This window comes from Falco punctatus (genome assembly GCF_963210335.1).
Source record: "Falco punctatus genome assembly, chromosome: 3".
NCBI lineage: Eukaryota > Metazoa > Chordata > Aves > Falconiformes > Falconidae > Falco > Falco punctatus.
The window spans coordinates 93,554,460-93,573,715 of record NC_137582.1 but is presented as its reverse complement, the minus strand read 5'-3'; the positions used below and the strand labels follow the sequence as shown (position 1 = coordinate 93,573,715).

The 19,256-nt window shown below is 41.6% G+C and overlaps 1 protein-coding gene across 7 annotated transcripts in view; it reads right to left on the bottom strand.

Moving 5' to 3' along the window:
- The window catches only part of FARS2 (phenylalanyl-tRNA synthetase 2, mitochondrial), a 249,520-nt gene that overhangs the window by 102,160 nt on the left and 128,104 nt on the right, over positions 1-19,256 (bottom strand). For all 7 annotated transcript variants that reach the window (XM_080379973.1, XM_080379969.1, XM_080379975.1 and 4 more), the window contains one exon: positions 1,249-1,409. In XM_080379973.1, coding sequence (XP_080236099.1) covers positions 1,249-1,409 — 161 coding nt within the window. The remainder of the gene's footprint in view (positions 1-1,248; positions 1,410-19,256) is intronic.

The window sequence follows — 19,256 nt, the reverse complement described above, 5'->3', positions numbered from 1 at the left end:
TCCTGACTTGGACCTTCCCGTGCTCATGCTGCAGAGTATTATGGCAGTAGCATTTCCACTCAATCCAGTTATGCTGGATTACTTTGTAACTACAAAAAGTAACCCAAGGTTGCTAACTACAAAAATCACCTCAGCAGAGGAGCTGCAAAACACATACAAACTGAGCCTGCACTCTCCCCCCACTATCACCTGGAAGAAAGAGTTGACATACTGAAGGTGGCAAGGCACGTTCACAAAGAATTTTGCCAAAGTTTAACGATGCAACTCACGTTGACTCCAATGACTGTAAAGTGAAAACAATGGAAAACTATTGGGAATGTGTTATATTTGAATGTTCAGTATCAAGCACATTTTTATAATGAAACAGAATTATGGACACAATTCAAGAACATACCCAAATCAGACACAGGTTAAATTAACCCCTATTCTGGATAAATTTAAGAGTTAAATATATACTTACTATATCACTGGGTATCAGCAGCAACTCACTGTTTTACCTGGTTGAAAAAGATGTTATCATCTAAAGCTGGATTTTATTGCAGTATATCAGAGAATCATGTGTCCCATTTTCAGCTAGGATAGAGTTAATTTTCTTTTTAGTAAGCTGGTGCAGTGCTGTGTTTTGGATGTGGTGTGAGAACAATGTCGGTAGCACACCAATGGGTTTGGTTGTTGCTGCGTAACATTTATACTAAGTCAAGGACTTTTCAGTGAGAGGGCTGGAGGGGCACAAGAAATTGGGAGGGGACACAGCCAGGACAGCTGACCCAAACCGACCAAAGAAATATTCCATACCATATGGCATCATGCTGAGTATATAAACTGGGGGAAGAAGGAAGGGAGGGGATGTTTGGAGTGATGTAGTACCCATCACGCGTGGTGGAGCCCGGCTTCCCTGGGGATGGCTGAACACCCGCCTGCCCATGGGCAGTGATGAGTGAACTCCTTGTTTTGCTTTGCTTGTGCACGCAACTTTTGCTTTGCCTATTAAACTGTTTTTATCTCAACCCACGAGTTTTCTAACTTTTTATCTTCTGATCCTCTCCCCCCTCCCACTGCGGGGAAAGTGAATGAGTGGCTGTATGATGCTTGGTTGCCAGCTGGGGTTAAACCATGACATATGATAGCTATAAAGCTGTGCTTTAAAAGCTAATCTGTTAATAGAACAAAATTTTAATTATGTGATATTCTCTGGGGCTACATATACTTCTTACTGACAGAAAACCATTATAATATATATTATTTTACCTGGAATTTTATTTTTTGCCAAATGTGAGGCACAATAAACTGTTTCAAGAAGCGTTCATCTTCACTCCAGAACAGTCGAATGTCAGGGATATTGTACAGGACCATGGCCAGCCTCTCCAAACCCAAGCCAAATGCCCAGCCAATTTTATCCTGAGCACCAGCTGCAATAAACAAACAAGATAAAAATTCAAGAGCTTAAGTTCACAACATGAAAAATTGCTGTTAAAATGTTCACCTGTTTACCAAGAAAAAAAAATATAAAAGTGAAGTTGCAAAACATAAAAGCCTACAAGGTAACTGCGAAATGAAAGATTTGAAGATTACAAGAACTGCAGCAAGGGTGGACACATCACTGAGAAACCAAAAATAGTATTAAAATAAAGCCACATCCTTGGCAATTTGTGTCCAAAGTTTCAGATAGACTTTGAGAAATGCTGCATAACGCTATACACCACTTACCTTTATCATCCTTAGATCGGAGTACCTCCACACCTGACTCCGTTGTGTTTTATAAGAGAGGTACACATTAATTTCCCCTTCAGAGTATTTCACTTGGGCTGACAGACCAGGCCAAGTCTATGCAGTATTAACATCATTAGCAACATTTGAGCAGATCAAAATTGCCTCTTTTGAGGCATCTGGAAGAAAAAGAGCAATGGGATGTGAGGCACTGCCTCATTAGCATCACACCTCCAACCAGGGAACTCCTGGGCTGCTGCCCCTGGGAAAAGCCACTGCTCCAACATGCACAAGCCTCTTTTATGCAGCATTAAATATAAAAAGACAAGAATACTTAATACAGGAGAGCTGTACAGATATTAACGATGCAACATTTCTGTCAGGAAAGTAAATATTCATACCTTCCTTCATTTACAGGGTAGCAGCACAGTCATTAAATAGGGATTTTTCCAACACCAGGAACCGACTCCATGTTTAGCCATCATCCTACTGATTTTGAAATAAGTTGAGAGCCCAGTAGCTCTGGAAAAGGCTCAGAGCTTTTCAAAACTTTAAACAAATGCCTAAATAAACACACTTATGCTGGAAGGATGTGTGCCTGTGTGACAGATTTGACTCTTCACCATCAGCACCGGTAGCATGCTCCTGCGTCATATAACATCACTGTACAACTCACAGCTACCCGGGCAGACCAAGGCCATACCTGCCTCCACCAGTATGAATTTAAACTCTGATTTTTTTGGAACTTTGAACTCAGCAGCTTGCCCACCATCATGTAGAAGGCTGGAGGCAGAAGTCTACTTTCAGACCCCTGCCTCTGCTATCCAAAATGAGACAGCTCCCGTTATTTGGGCACTGATCACATCCTGAAGTATGCAGTCATGCTCAACGCTGAGACAAAGCAGTCCAGAGTTCTGTTTAAATAGAGGCAGGCACAACAAGCTTGGGAAAAGATCACACAGTCATGGCTTTGATTCTTTGAATTAATTTGAATTAATTGATTAATTTGAGTTAATTTATAGTTCTTCACTGTGAGAGCGGTGAGGCACTAAAGCAGGTTGCCCAGCGAAGTTCTGGATGCCCCATCCCTGGAATTGCTCAAGGTCAGGCTGGATTCGGCTTTGAGCGACCTGGTCTAGTGGAAGATGTCCCTGCCCATGGCAGGGGGGTTGGAACTAGATGATCTTTAAGGTCCCAACCCAAACCATTCTATGATTCTATGAACCTTCTTATTTATCTGGAATATCAAGTCCTTATAAGAACTCCTCTGTGCCTCATCTGCAACCTCAGCAGTATTGCACTGCCATGGGAATTTGGTCAACTTCACAACAGTACTTCCCAGAGGAGTCTGGATATCCTGCCTTGTCCCTTGTGTGCTCCTAGGCAAGATTTTGCACTTTCTGACCTTTGAAAGTAGTTTATCAACTGAATAGTGGAAGTCCCCAGGAACTTGTCTTTTAGATGATCCTCATACAATTATCAGCCTTCAAACCACAAACTTCTCAAGTGTCCACAGTCAAAGTCCTAGCAGTGAAGAACTCCCTCTACTCGGGGGTGGGGGTGTGTGGGCAGGGGGAGAAGAGAAAAAAACATAGAACATTCAGGTAATTAGAATTCCTTCTCAAATCAGCACTGGCAAATCTCCAGTGTGCTCCACATCTCCAGTTATTTTGTTTCTGATCTCTTCTCCAACTTCCTATTTGTAAAGCTCCAAGTCAATGTAGTATGTAGTGTTGACTCAAAGCATCTGAAGAACTACCTTGGGGAGCTCCAGATTAAAGGACCCTTCTAAACACATTTGTGACTGGAAATGACCAGGTGGCTTAGAAGTTAAATGTGCAGCTAACCACCTTATTGAGTGAGAGAGCAACCCAAAGCTTTTCACAGCACGCATATACGTTTAAATACACTGAATTTTGGCAAGTACTATGCAAAGAAGTCAAGTGAATGTGAGTCAACATGACAGAAAGAATGAACATAGAACAGCTTTAAATGTGGCAAAAAACAGGTTGAGGTTCTGACGGAGACCTGGCCAAAGTAGCAGATTCCAGAGACCTGGTGGGGCAATCATAGCATCACTGCTTGAAATAACACAGCCCAATGGATAAAGCTTTCCTGACATACGAGCTTTCCCCAACTGGCCCTCAAAGGTTTGCATGCTGCCAGGCTCCTGCTGCCTCACGTGAAAAACTTGACTACCCACCAGAAGAAAATTGCTGGAAGCTTTGCATGTCAGGTAGCTAAAGATGGAAAACTAAAGGATAAAATGGTTTGACTGGCTTCCCACACTGGAGGCTGAGACAGTCCAGTCTGACTCCAGAAGGTTCCATCACTACAGCTGTCTCTTAGAGGGGAGCTCGAGTCCTTATCTTTCTTGAGAAGTCATGTCTATCTGTCCTGCTCTTAAGCTTTGAGCCCAGATGAAACTGTTTACACTTAAATGTAGACCAATCAAGCTATTCTCAAAAAAATGTTGTTAAATGAAGGTTAAATTTGATCAGCCAGGATGGGAAGCTTTGTAATTACTCACTGAGGCATATATAATGACTTGCCAGAACTCATGGATTATCTGAATCCTCAAAATACCCACAGACAGAAATGTTTACTTTCTCAAGTGTGAGGCAAGGTCTTTTGCACTGTACAGAATTTTTAAGGGATATTTTTTAACGTAGTGTTAGGAACAGGTTGACAAAACTTTTTTGTTACACACTCCAGTCACACTTATTTTTATATCTATGCTGGTTTTTATTTAACAACTTTCGCTGCTCCTGTAAAACTGCCAATAAAGAAATCTTTCTTTCAATAGGGCCTAAATTGGGTCTTCAAATTGTTATACTCAGCAGTTACTGAAAAGTGAAAGAAATTAAATTTTGATCTTGGATTGAGGCAAAGTCAGGAGCATACAACAGCCTGCATACAAGGTGTTCTTCACAAAATACCCAAAAATGAATATACCCAAAGGGCATGTTGCTGAAAGCTGGCATGAGTTCCACAAGCAAAGACCTGAATTTGATCTGCTTTCAGTCCCAACCATGGATGTCAGTGGAGCAAGTTCAGGAATTAAAATGGTGGGAAGAGGGGTGGTCAGATTCTCAAGTATACACAGACTACACATCATGTTTTATAAATCAAATCAATGTTTTAAACACTGTAGAAAGTTATAGACATATTGAACGTGTAATTTGACACATAACATCAGAAATTCCTGAAACAAAGAACTATGCCCACATTTGAGCTCTATGTGGTTAATGGACAGCTTATGAACAAGGCTTTGAAGAACAGCTTCTGCAAAATAAATATTTACTTATTACTACAGAACAGGAATGCATATTCTACATGAGGGCCACAGCAATGAGGTAATCATTTAGGTTGGAGAAGACCCTTAAGATCATAGAGTCCAGCTGTAAACCTAACACTACCAAGTACGCTATTCGTACACTGTCAGAAGTAGTAGCAGCAGTCACCTCATCAATTTCAAGAGAAAAATAGTCTTTCAGCATTTCAGTCTTCTTTTTCAGAAACTCCACAATATACTCAGCAAGCCATTCTTGTGGGCCATCTTATGTCCAGCCACTTTCAGGATCCTCTAAAGAAAGCGCTAAAAGCTCATATAAAGGAGCTAAGTCAGACAACCATAGAATCATTTCAGTTGGAAAAGACCTTTAAGATCATTAAGTCCAACCATTAACCCAGGACTGCCAAGTCCATCCCTAAACCATGTCCCTAAGCACCTCATCTACATGTTCTTTTAAATATCTCCAGGGATAGTGGTTCTACTCTCCCTGGGCAGTCTGTTCCAATGCTTCACCACCCTTTCAGTGAAGAAATTTTTCCCAATATCCAACCTAAACATCCCCTGGTGCAAGTTGAGCTGTTTCCTCTTGCCCGTCACTTGTTACCTGGGAGAAGACACCAACACCCCCATGCCTACAGCCTCCTTCCAGGCAGCTGTAGAGAGAATAAGGTCTACCCTCAGCCTCCTCCTCTCCAGACTAAACACCCCCAGTTCCCTCAGCTTCCCCTCACAGGACTTGTGCTCCAGCCCCTTCCCCAGCTCCGTTGCACCTCAATGTCTTTGTTGCACTGAGGGGCCCAAATCTGAACACAGTGTTCAAGAAGCAGCCTCACCAGTGCCGAGCACAGGGGACAATCACTGCCCTTGTCCCGCTGGCCACACCGTTTGGATACAAGCCAGGATGCTGCTGGCCTCCTTGGCCACCTGGGCACACTCCGGCTCATGCCCAGCCGCCTGTCAGCCAGCACCCCCAGGCCCTTTCCCACCAGGCGGCTTTCAGCCACTCTGCCCCCAGCCCGCAGCGCTGCGTGGGGCTGGTGTGACCCACGTGCAGGACCCAGCACTGAGCCTGGTTGAACCTCACACCACTGGCCTCGGCCCATCGGTCCAGCCTGCCCAGATCCCTCTGCAGAGCCTCCTGCCCTCCAGCAGATCAGCACTCCCCCCCAGCTTGGTGTCATCAGCAAACTGACTGCGGGTGCACTTGATCCCCTGGAGCAGACTGTCAATAAAGATATTAAACAGAGCTGGCCCCGGCACTGAGCCCTGGGAACACCACCTGTGACCGGCTGCCAGCTGGAGGTAACTCCATTCACCACCACACTTGGGGCTCGACCATCCAGCAGCTGTTCACCCTGCCTAGAGCACACCTGTCCCAGCCACCAGCAGCCAGTCTCCAGGAGATGCTGTGGGAGACAGTGTCAAAGGCTTTACTAAGGTCCAGGCAGACAACATCCACAGCCTTTCCTCATTCACTAGGCAGGTCCTCTTGTCAGGAGATCAGGTTCATGAAGCAGGACCTGCCTTTCACAAACCCCCGCTGGCTGAGCCTGATCCTCCTGTTGTCCTGCACGTGCCACGTGATGGCACTCAGGATGAGCTGCTCCATAACCTTCCCGGCACTGAGGTCAGGCTGACAGGACTGTAGTTTCCCAGATCCTCCTTCCTGCCCTTCTCGTAGATGGGTGCCACACTGGCTAACCTCCAGTCTTCTGCGACCTTCCCAGTTAGCCAGGACTGTTGATAAAACGGTGGAGCATGGCTTGGAGAGCTCCTCTGTCAGCTCCCTCAGTACCCTCAGTAAAACCAATGTTTTATAAAAGCTACGTTTACCTGTGTTAAAAATAAGCCATTTAAAACTATTTCCTACTTCAGATAAAACTCTTTAAGTTGGGAGTCAAAGGGTTTACGTGGAAAAAAGAATACAAAGGTGTCAGTCTAATCCAGAAGACCTTCTGAATGTTCAGGGTCAGATAGCCGGGATGTTAAGCAACTGAGGCCCAAAAGCTTACTGAAGTTTCCTTCTGAACTACTCTCTTCAACAAAAACAAAAATCAAAACTGTCGTATTATTCTCTAACTCCCTTAAATTGACGCATTCAGGCTCCCGTGTGCAATTCAGTTTAAATTACCTCCTAAAATAAGGACTTGGCTTTCAGACTATGCATGCTAAGTGAGCCACTCCTCAAGAAAAGAAGTAAACATTCAATTATGCCTATTCTGTGGAAAAAGAACTTATCTTTCTAAATCTCATATGTGGAATAATTTTCTAACAATAATAGTCACTCTGAGACCACAGCTCTGTCTCCTGGGTCAGACTGATCTGTGCTGTTTGCTTCACTTGAAAACTAAGCAAAAGCACTAAAGGTTTTGATTAAGTTTTTAATATGTATGTTTAGTTTTGTTCCATAATCAAAATAACTGGGTATATACTAAAGGAACAGCATATTTAAAAAATTTCTATCCAGGGAAGCCATCTACCATATTCAACTTTCTTCTAATATGTAATTAACGTACATTGTACTATTCTACCAATATTTTAGCAGGCCAAATAGCTGCCAGGAAAACGTTTCTGACAGGGAAAAATGGATGACCAGAGCACAAGAGGACAGGAAAACCAGATTAGCAAGAAGAGGAAAGAGTGAACTAAAGCAACAACAAGTAAGAACTTCCTCTATTTTTTCCCCACCTTGGACTGACACTTTTAGTTTCCAATTCTTTTATCTTTCTGCTTCTGAAGTTATGAATTCCTCAGTTCTCCCTCCTCGCTCCTTTCCATCTTCCTATCTTCGCCCAAGTCCACTTCTCCCATTCGCACAAGCACTCCTAAGCATTCACATCAAAATCCATGACAAAACCACCATTAAACAGAAACTCACTTAAAATTTCTTTTCAAAGTTCACAACCATACACTGCAATAATATTCAGCCTTTCAAATTATATATGATAAAATATCCACTTAACTCCCAAGAGCAATACAAAATATCAGTCCTTAAGCACAAACACTTTTATGGTATATGGTCTTCTTTTTTCTCTGTACTTCAGCCTACATATCTGAACAAATGGCTTGCTTCATTTTTGAGTTGGTTTTTTTTTTTTCCCTTTATCCCTGCATATCTCAAGACTGGGCATTCTCCATGGAGGAAAGTACAATTTGCTGTCCTAATTTATGTCACACAGCAAAAAATGAATTGACTCCTTGGGTCTATTCCCCCTAGCTCTGCCTATGGGTTCCAGTATTACTCTTTTTGTTCTGTGTGGGTAAAAGCAAATTCCAATTCCTTTTATAATGTTTTGTTCATTCAGGCAAAGTTGGATTTTGAGGTTTTGGGTCTTTTAATACCATTAAATCTCCCTAGACATTGGGGTCATGTAGATTTGAAAAAGTAAAAGCCATAAAGAAATACATGAGGGGCTGACACTTGGCAGGAAGACCATGTCTACAGTACAGTTCAAAAATTCAATTACAAATCTCATTTTTTCAGGGGTATAAGTACAGCTGGAAAAATTCACTCCACATATATTCACTGCCCCCCGATGCAACTTTCTTGGCAAAATTTCACCAACACCGAAGTTGACTGTTAAGGGTCTTACGAAATGGTCTTTTCTTCAATAACAACAGGCAGAGCAATGAACAAGAACACAAAGACCATCACAACGTGATACAATCTTCAAGGGATTAAGACATCTTCAAAAGATACAGAGGCAGCAGTTTATATATCACAGGATGGGATGCTATTAGCATCTGTTTGATATTCCTGTTCAATGATCAGAATAGCTGTATATATTAAAAGGTTAAAAACTGTATTCAGCTGGTAGCAGCACAGTCTTATGGTTACTTTGAAAGCCTGACACTGCACAGTAAATTTAACTTTTACAGGCAGGGACTGACACCGTATTTTATGTTTCTACAGCACCTACCATAAAGAAGCCTTGGGCTCATGATGGGGGTTCCTTGGCTCTACAATATTCAAAAAGAATAGACAGATAAGGTTTATGATTTAACATCTACACTCTTCTGCCACAAACTCATTCTTTGGAAGAAACTCATCAAAAGCCTCATGATCACATAGGCATCACTTGCCTTACAACTGGGGCTGGGATAACAGTCCTTCCTTTCTTAGAATTGTTTAGGTAAGGCACCTAATAAATGTAGAACACTGAATTTCAAAATGTTTCTGTCAATAGTAGTTCAGCATTCTCATGATAAAGCAATAAAAAGATTTCATACTGAACTGCAGCATATATATACTCCAACACGATGAATTCCATTATAATCCCACTATAGTGTAAGTTCTGACAAGGTTCCAGGTACACACAATTCAGCAATTTCAAAAAAATCACAGCATGAAAGGTCCAGGTGTACCTAAATGTATTGTCATATAGCAGAGGCTGGAAAAATCTTTGTTCAGAAGCACTATCCCCAGTTTTCCTTTCATCTAACTAGAGAACTACTCCACCAGCCCTCTGTTACAACAGCTTGAAGGGTGTTTCTCACTTTTGCTCACAAAAGGCTCTTCAAAGCGTGGCTTTCCAAGCCATGCCTTCTTATTGATCTCCCATCTGAAAAAAAATTGACCATTGCATGTTCCTGGGCAAAATAATTTCTGTTAATATGTCTCACACTATTCAAAGACACAGATATGCTTTAAATATATAATTACAGGAAGTCAGTACTATATATGAGATCAGACACTACCAGTGGGGTTTGCAGATGATGTCACAAAAGGACTTTTAGATTTCTCTCTACATTGCCCCCAAGTACAGTGTTTCCAGTTGGATTTGCCAACCTGGCCACCTGCAAATTTCTTTATCTGCACCTATAATATACCTATGGATGCTCAACTAGTCGCCTGGTACATTCTGTACACAAGGCATGCATAAAAAGGAAAGTATACAGCAGTAGCACTAACAAACACCTCCACAAACTCAATTCTGTGCCTCAGGAAAAGGCGTAACGAGCCACGACCTGCTCTTCTGCCTGGGCCTAAAATCTCCTCCATTTTCTCTCTCATGCCCATGCTCCCAGGAACACTAAGATGGAGCAAAACCTGAACTTACAAATAAGTTTATTTCACTTGAAGCACACTGCTTGACTTCTGTGCAGCCACGACCCTTTGAACTGCATCACCTGGGAAAGGACTCGAGCTGTGCCTAACCCCACTCCTGCTCAGCGATGCCGTGGAATGGCACTGCCATGCCCAGCACTCTTCTGGGGCAGGAACCGAAGGGTTTCACTGAAGGCAGAAAAGTTCTCCCTCCTACTCAGTTCCTATTTTGAAATCGTACCTGGTCATTAACAGGTCGATGGCTATTAGCATATTCTCTCTGGATTTGGGGAGACTTCCAAGTGGAAGCAGAGGCATCTGCAAATAGATGCTGAGCAGAAGCCCAATTCCAGGTGACATCACTGGCTACTGCACCACTATGCATTGCTGGGTATCTGGTCTAAGCCAGTCCCTTCACCTCTACCGTAAACGGGGAGAGAGAGAATCACAGATAATTATTCACTCCGTCATAAGACATGTACAGACAAAACACTAAAATTTTAGACAGGTAAATCAGAATAGATGAATTTGACCCTATGTGTCCATTTCAGCTTCAATTTTTATCATGAAATAAGCATTCCTGTATAATTACAAGGAAGAGACAAAAACCTTTCATCTCTGAGTAATCACCTCACATTAATTTCTCTTTTGGATTCCTTTCTCAGATTTCTTTTAATTAGTTTCATTATTTCTAGTAACCTCTTTCATGATTTAGGAACTCATATGACACAAATACAATAGAAATTACTTTTTGACTACTCTCCTGTCCTTATTCTCCCTTTTCCTGCACTGCAAAAAGTGCCTATAGCCACTTTTAAAAATTTATAATTGATTTCATTTATTTCAAATAATCTTATTCACCAGTAATACTACAGGATCACAGCCAGACCTCCATGTCTTCTTGCTTACAAGTAGTACATTTAAATTAGAGATTATTTTTAAGATTAACCCACCACCTCCATATGAAGTGACAAAAAATACTGAAGAGGAAATAACTGTTCCTTAAAAGTTCAAATTAACTTTTTTCCCTCTATTTTCTAATTTGTACAAAAATCCTGAGTTCTGGCAGCAGCACATTTATTTATGAAAAATAATGATTTCTTAAAAAGTGACAAACTGTATTACAATTTGGCATAAAGTGGTTGAAGTAGTTTCACATAATACAGTATTACCAGCTTCTACATTATCGCAGTTCGAAGGAATGTAATTGTGAAGTCCCATATAAACTATACAAGAAAATCTTAGGAAAAGACACAAGAGTTTTGTCTGAAGTCCTGGAAATAATCTGTGGAAGCGCCTTAGCTGTACATTTTGCAGAGGCTTCTTGCCCACTCTCACCATGCAGCTGACAAGGCACGTAAAAGATGACGGACACAGGTGCACAAGGAATAAGATATACAAGTGAAGCAGTTTATGCTCTGCAATTCTTCCTAGCAAAATGGCATGACTACAACAACTACAGTAAATGAAATCAATAGAAAAGGAGAAGAATCCTACAAGAACTTGCTTTCCCCTCAGGGACTAATATCTTGGCAAGATATCACTGCTATTTTATATGTTCAAAATTAAGTTTATATGTAGTCTTTCAATGTACACTTTAAAATCCCTGTTTTATGCCATCTATCTCTAATAACATTTCCTAGCAAAGTGTACCAACAGCAAAACGTCCCATTTTACATATAAGGCTGCTTTCCCAGGCATGATGGGCATCCAGGGAAGTACATGCTTTGCTAAAATGAAAACCAAACTATTACCTTATTAGACAACATCAATGTGTCCGCAACAGAGTCAACCAGTAAAACTTGTTTTTCTTTGGAAAGCTTGAAGTGATTCTTCTTCATGATGTAACTTTTCATCAGCAGAAGGTCTGTGTCAGTGCAAGTCCAGCAGCAAGAAGTTGGTTCTGCTGGTATGAAGCACATCTACAGCACACCTAACCTGGCTGAGCTGTCCTGTACTGGGCTGGGGAGGGACACTTGCACACCTGGTGTGCATTAACACTATATTATGTGTTACACTAAGTTACTGATACACTGATGACGTCCAGCTGTACAAATGTGCTTATGTAAACATGTTGCACCCCACAACCAACCTCTCAATGTATTAATGGAATTAGAGTTGACAAGCAGAGTTATACCACTAACAGCCTGAAATGAAGGGAATGCTCACTGCAAAAGGATGGGCTGCAGGATAACCCCTTAACTACCCGCTCCCTAGGTGTACGTATTGCATGGGACGGTTTACTCTCTCACACAAGGACCAACAGCACAAAACAGAACTGACGCAGCGCTATCAAAACTAGCCAGCTGCAACAAGGCTTTTACCGCCCCACACCAGCCTTCTCATGCCTTGGCACCACCATCAGTCTCACACAAGGTCCCAAAGGATCATCTACTGTCCGTGCTGTTTCTTCATCCTCCTCAGGCCAGTCCACGCTGCTCCTTGCTGCTGCTGCATCCGGGTTCTTCCTTCTCCCAGCTCCTCTTCCAGCCAGCCTCTCCTCATCTGGGCCCCCTACTTCTCCCGGGGCCTCTCCTTGTCCCTCCTACATCTGGGGTGCTCTTTCTTCTCCCTCTGCTTCTTCTGGGTCTCTCTTCATTCCACACTCCTCTTCCATACCCCTTAGAGCTATTTCACTACTTAGCAGGAACCAGCCACAGCTGTACATTATCCACGTTAGCCAACCCACCGCCTCTGAAGCAAGCCCACAGCTGTATATTATCAATGTTAATTAACCTGCCTTCATTCCTCTATAATTCCTCTACACAGAACAGCTTTATATACCTTTAAAGGAGGAGGTATTTTCCTCATAAAAAGCATTCAAAGGCAAAGACTGCCACATAAAGCACTCCAACTTCCAGAGCTGTTTGAAAAGAATCATGATTCTCCCACTATGTTCATATAAACTCTCAATTATATCTAATATTTTTGTATGTGTAATAATTATGGAGGTATATACACACAGAATTACTCTACAAAGCTTGTAATTATATTACACTGATGACTCATAAGAATGTGGTGATATACAACATAATATCTCCATTTTTCAGTTTTCAATTTACAACAACCAGGAAACGGCCCACAAAATTGAACCTTAACACAACACTTGGTGTTTCAGTGAAATATTCAGATATTCTGAAATGCTAGAATTAAGGTTGCCTGAGGAACACTAAGATGCTCTCATCTTAGAAATAAATTATGATGTTGTCTTCCATGAGACAAACAAGTATCAATCCTTCCACACGACTTTGCTCTGATCAGTACAGAGAAGAGGCAATGGTTAATGATCCCTGCTTGCACAGCTGAACACTTACCCCAAGTGCATTACCCACTGAGCAATATTCAAGCACAGCTCTGAAGACACATTCTTTCTTTTATGAGCTTCCCAATAAAGCATTCAGTTCCACAATATTTAAATGCTTGAAAAATACTAAGGACTTTTTTTTTATTCTTCCACGTGTCTCGGTGAGTCGAGGAAGTACTCCTGCCTCCTGTATTGCAGACTGGGAACTTGGGCATAGAGACTTTAATACCAAACACATCTATTACTTTTGCTGCTGTCGTGGTTTAACCTAGACAGTAACTAAGTACCACGCAGATGCTTGCTCACTCCCCCCTCACCCAGAGGGATGGGGCGGAGAATCATAAAGGAATGTAAAACTCCAGGGTTGAGATAGAAACAAGTTAATAGGTGAAGCAAAAGCTGCACATGCAAGCAGAGCAACACAAGAAATTAATTCACTGTTTTTCATTGGCAGGCAGGTGTTCAGCCACCTCCAGGAAAGCAGGGCCCCATTGCACATGATGGCTACTTGGAAAGACAAACACCATCACTCTGAATGTCCCTCCCTTCCTTCTTCCCCCAGCTTATATACTCAGCCTGATATCATATGGTATGGAATAAAGGGTGGATAGTGTCCTGGTTTCAGCTGGAATAGAGTTAATTTTCTTCTTAGTAGCTGGCGCAGTGCTGTGATTTGGATGTGGTGTGAGAACAATGTCGGGAGCACACCGATGCGTTTGGTTGTTGCTATGTAATGTTTATACTAAGTCAAGGAATTTTCAGTTCCTTGGGCCCTGCCAGCCAGAGGGCTGGAGGGACACAAGAAACTGGGAGGGGACACAGCCAGGACAGCTGACCCGAACTGACCAAAGGAATATTCCATACTGTATGATGTCATGCGGAGTGTATAAGCTGGGGGAAGAAGGAAGGGGGGATATTCAGAGTGATGGCGTTTGTCTTCCCAAGTAACCATTATACGTGATGGAGCCCTGCTTTCCTGGAGATGGCTGAACACCGGCCTGCCAACAGAAAGTAGTGAATCAATTCCTTGTTTTGCTTTGCTTGCACATGCAACTTCTGCTTTGCCTATTAAACTGTTTTTACCTCAACCCACGAGTTTTCTAACTTTTTATCTTCTGATCCTCTCCCCCAACCCGCTGTGGGGAGGAGTGAGCAAGCAGCTGTATGGTTCTTAGTCACTGGCTGGGATTAAACCACAATAGTCCTTTTTGGAAAATAATAGGCTGAAACCAGGACAGCTCCCAGCCTGAGATACCTGGGACGTGACATTGCCCAACACCAAGCAATACACAGTGTTTAATATGCTCAAAAGTACAGCTTCCTATTACTACAGCTGCAGCTGTGAGCACTGAATGCTTCTGCAGATCAGAGCCCATGGTCTCAGGTCAGGCACTGGGACAATAAAAAAGCACCCAGTTAGTGGCCACATGTGAAAAGTCTGAGTTAGGAGATGTTCCTACACTCAACCAGGAACGTTTTCCCTCAGGAAGCAAGAGAAGGCAGAGCAGGATTCCAGCTCGCAGACTGTCCTTTCCTGCTGTCACTAAAGGCACCTGTTCCATTCTTCCCAACTACTGCCTTAGTGGGGCAGACGCTTGCAGGAGCAGAATCCTCCACCCAGCAGTCCCAATTAATCCACAGAGGAACGATCATCCTGGAAACTCAACCAGACAGTGGTCCTTCACAGGATGAGTAGTAAATTTAGCAATGTCCTTTGCCTCCTAAACTGCCCTCCACCCTGCTCCCCCCAAGGACACCAGCTTTCCAACCAAGAAGGTTTCTCTCTCTCAATCTTGCTGAGACACAGCATGGAGGTTTCGAGTTAGCGAGCCTCCTGCATCCTGGGAAGGTGCTGATGGATGCCTATAGCCCTGGAGTGAACTGCAGAGAGCCTGACTCAGCCCGTGCCCATCACAGGGTGCACCAGAAAAGTTCAGCTGACAGCAAGTCATGGTACCAGTGAGCCCACCCTAACTGCAAGTTGCCAGAGGAAGCCAGAGCAAAACAAACTCCTGTGGATGAATGTGCCTGAACCCCTCGCCCAAGCAGTGCTGTACCTTATTCACAGGCACAGCCTCTGAGAAAGAGTACTATTTACTGAACACAGGTACACACCTCTTGTATGCCTTTTTCCGCTCCTCCTGACACAATGGCCTCCTTCAATGAGCAATCAAAACTGCAAATAAGGTGGGTTAAAGATGAAATTAGACTTGACTGGAAGTTGACTCAAAACTACAGGAGCATATAATCTGAAGTCCATGGAAGACAGAGAAAAAAATCCCACACAGACTTCATTAAGGTAGAGGAAAGTTCCTTCCTCACTGAACACCACCTTGTGCCATGCACAGGGCAGAGGCACAGAAGACAGACCCCTGCCTTGGTGGGGAAAGGGTGGTGTGCTCAAGTGTGTAATTGGTATGCACGAGTATCACAGCACCTCCATGGGACAGATCCAAGCTTCATTCAGTGAATTTTGTATCTTCCTCAAGGACTATAAGAATGAAAATATTCTGATATACATACAACATAAATGAAAGGTTACTGCTTTGATTACATGGTATTTTAATTCACTGTTAAAATATTTAAGTGAATTAACAGAAAAGACTATTCATCTACTTTTCTTTCTGGAGGAATGAATATATTAAGAAAAATAATTTCTCTTGCTCAGTTGAAGAACTGCAATTTAAACCTCCTTATTAAAGAGATTCCTTTCTCAAAAAGAGTTGCTAGTTCTCTAGCTAATGTTCCTTCTTCACTTGGTAATTAATCTGTTGTTATGCACCAAACTTAATTTTGGAAAAGTAATGCCACTGACACTTAAAGAAATGAATGATAAAAGAAATGTTAGACCCCCTAATTCTATAATTTTATGTAATAACAATGAAATACTATTTTCCACTGGGAATTTTTTTAAGCAACAGATAAAGGGGTTCCTGTGCTTTTAAGATTTACTCTCATGATCAAATTGTGTCTCTTATAGCTATCAGAAATACAATTAAAAGGCAGCTCTTCCTAGAAAATAGACCTACAGATAGTTTTTAATTACATCTTGTTTCCTTCACAGTCTGAAAGTTGACAGCAATTGCTATAGAAACTCATAACTGTGTCTAGTAATTTTTGCCCTGCACTCATTTAGAGAAGTCCATCTTGAATATCAGTCCCACTTGTCAATAGAGGAGAATCTGAAATATATTAACATTTAGTTTTACAGGACAGATACTAATTGGGCTGTTATTTTGTCACTGTGTAAATTTTCAGTGACCTTTCCAAAAAAGAAATAACAAGTCAATAGAAACTGTTTCTTCTTGGATTTCTCCACCCCCTTTTAAATACTTTTTTTAAACAGTTATCTGAAGTTTCTTAATCCCTTCCCAGCTACATAGTTTCTTTTTTTTTCTTTTTTTCTTTTTTTCTTCCTTTTTTTTTTTAAGGTTGAAAGGATAATAAGGTGCTTTTGTTCTTTTTTCATTTTGCATTTTAATGTTAACAGAGGTTTTCTATGTTATCTCAACTAACATACTCCATATTTACAGCAAATAACACATCAAGTCCTCCAGCACAAAGTACCCTAAGAATTCATCCCCCTCCTCACCCTCCCCATCTCCCAGGAAATGGAAAAAGAAAACACAACAAAATAAAAACACAGAGGGGCCAGCTTTTGGCAATTGATGCACCTTTCTGCATTTTGTAAAGAAATATCTGAACACACATAATGAGTTTATGTGCATCTGTCCACAGAACTTACTGAATAACAGTATTTGTAAATACGCGTTATACCAGCACAGCTTGATGATTGAATTGAATGAAGATTGAATGAACCCAAGTCCTATTACTCGCTCTGCACTCTACTACCATATGCTCAACACCCTTCCCTCTGGTGGGCATGGGGTCTTGCTAATATTAAAGACAATTCAAACCCACAGCCATTTTAACAGGTGGTATGGCCAGCTCTAGGAATACTCTGCCTCTCTCCTGAAAGCAAAAGAAGATTGAACACAAATGTATGCAGCATGGGAAGCAAACAGGAGAAATTAAAAAGTCTAAGTGCCGCTGCAGAGCCATGACCTCCCTGGGATTACAGTGATGGTGGGACAGCTCGCTTTACTGGAGTGACAGATGGGTACAGGATTTTTGGGGAGAGATTTAAAACTTGACTGAACAAAGCCCTGGGCAACTTGTTTTGCTCGGACTTGCTTTGATCAGGGGGTTGGACCAGAGATCTCTGGAGGTGCCCTTGGACCCTACCTGATTCTGTCACTCTGTGTGTGGGTGCATATAATTCTTTGTAGGAAAATCATGCCCAGTCTTTGCTAAGGAGAAATTTTCAGCTAGGAAAAAGCCCCAAATACTAATTGCAACAGAAAACTTCAAATATAGCTATTACACAGGATTTCAGTGGGCTTAAAAAGATTTTAAAAAGAGGAGCCTGGAAGACTGTGTCATAACATTGCCAAAAAAATGGAGGTAAAACATGACAGTGTGATATTCTTTCTTGACAGATTACATTTTAAACTAACACATACTGAGGTCATTTACATGCAAACTCCCTGTCAATTCTTTCAGCAGTGAATGGTTAAGCACCTAATTTTGGGTAGATAAACTGCATGCTTTTTACATGGCAACTTTTACAGTAGGATCTTTGGCTTACCTTCCTTGTGAAACCACAATCAGAAGTTCTATAAATGTCACTTGTCATTTATAGAGCACTTAATTTCAAGACATAGCAGACAAACTAATTAGTATTTAACACAGCTGCTGGGATGATGGCACTACTTCACAGGTGAGAGGGGGGGCTCCAATGTCTCTTTTAAGAAGAGGTGCCCGATTTCCAGATGCCCGTCCCTGGGCTTTGGGGGACTGTGGGACCTAACAAGCTCCTGACATACAGGTTACGCAAAGTGGCTGTTAATCTAAGACACACTCTCAGTCTTGCAATGCATCACTCAGTAGGGGCTTTTTTTTTTTTTTTAATGAAAACAAAACTTCATACCTGCACCCACACCCCCCTTTAACAGTACTGCAGTGAGATGCTTACAGTCAACAAAATAAAAACATGAGACTTCAGGGGTTTCTACAAGTTCCTAAAGATATAAGATGTTCAATTGCACAAGACATTAAATTTTGCATAGGATTAGCTAACACGCTGAACTGCTGAGCTTCCCATCCTGTAAAATCTGTGCAATCCCTGCAAATATGTTAAATAATATTTTTTGCCTTCTTTCTTTAGATTTTTACAGATAATTATTTGGCTTTTAACTTTAGTATGTTAGAAAGCAGAAACCTCTGCCAATAATACAGTATTTCACATCATAATCCTGGTATAAATCAATAGATCCTTATGAAAACAAACAAAAACTCCAGGTCCTTTCAGTTGTTCAGCAACCACTGCCTTGACTTTGATGCTATAATTTCATTAATGTTCTTGTTCTGAAACTTTCACATCACTGACAGTAGCTAGATTTCTGCTACTGAAAAAAATATGCATAAAAGGATATATCCTAACATATAATAAAAAATCAAATTCGAGATCTTTGGAAAATGCCTTACCAAAAAAAGACAAAGCAACACATGCTTTTGTGCTTAAATTCCCTTGACATTTCTATAATCTTGTCATTACAGTCTGTTAGAAAAAAGAATAAAAGCCTGTAAAGGTACCCAAATACTAATTAGCAATGCCATGTTTAAGTATCTATTTGTTACTTGGAAGCTGGCCATTTCTGTACTGTGCAGTGAGTTTGGATTGAAGCTAAATATAAGAAATGTTAGGAATTACAAAATCAACATACAGGTACATACAAAAATCTAGACCAAAAGGAATTACATGCTGCAACTCCTCCATTACTAATAAGGGATTGGAAAATTGATAATGCCAAGCAGAAAACTCCCCTACAAGGCGACCTCAC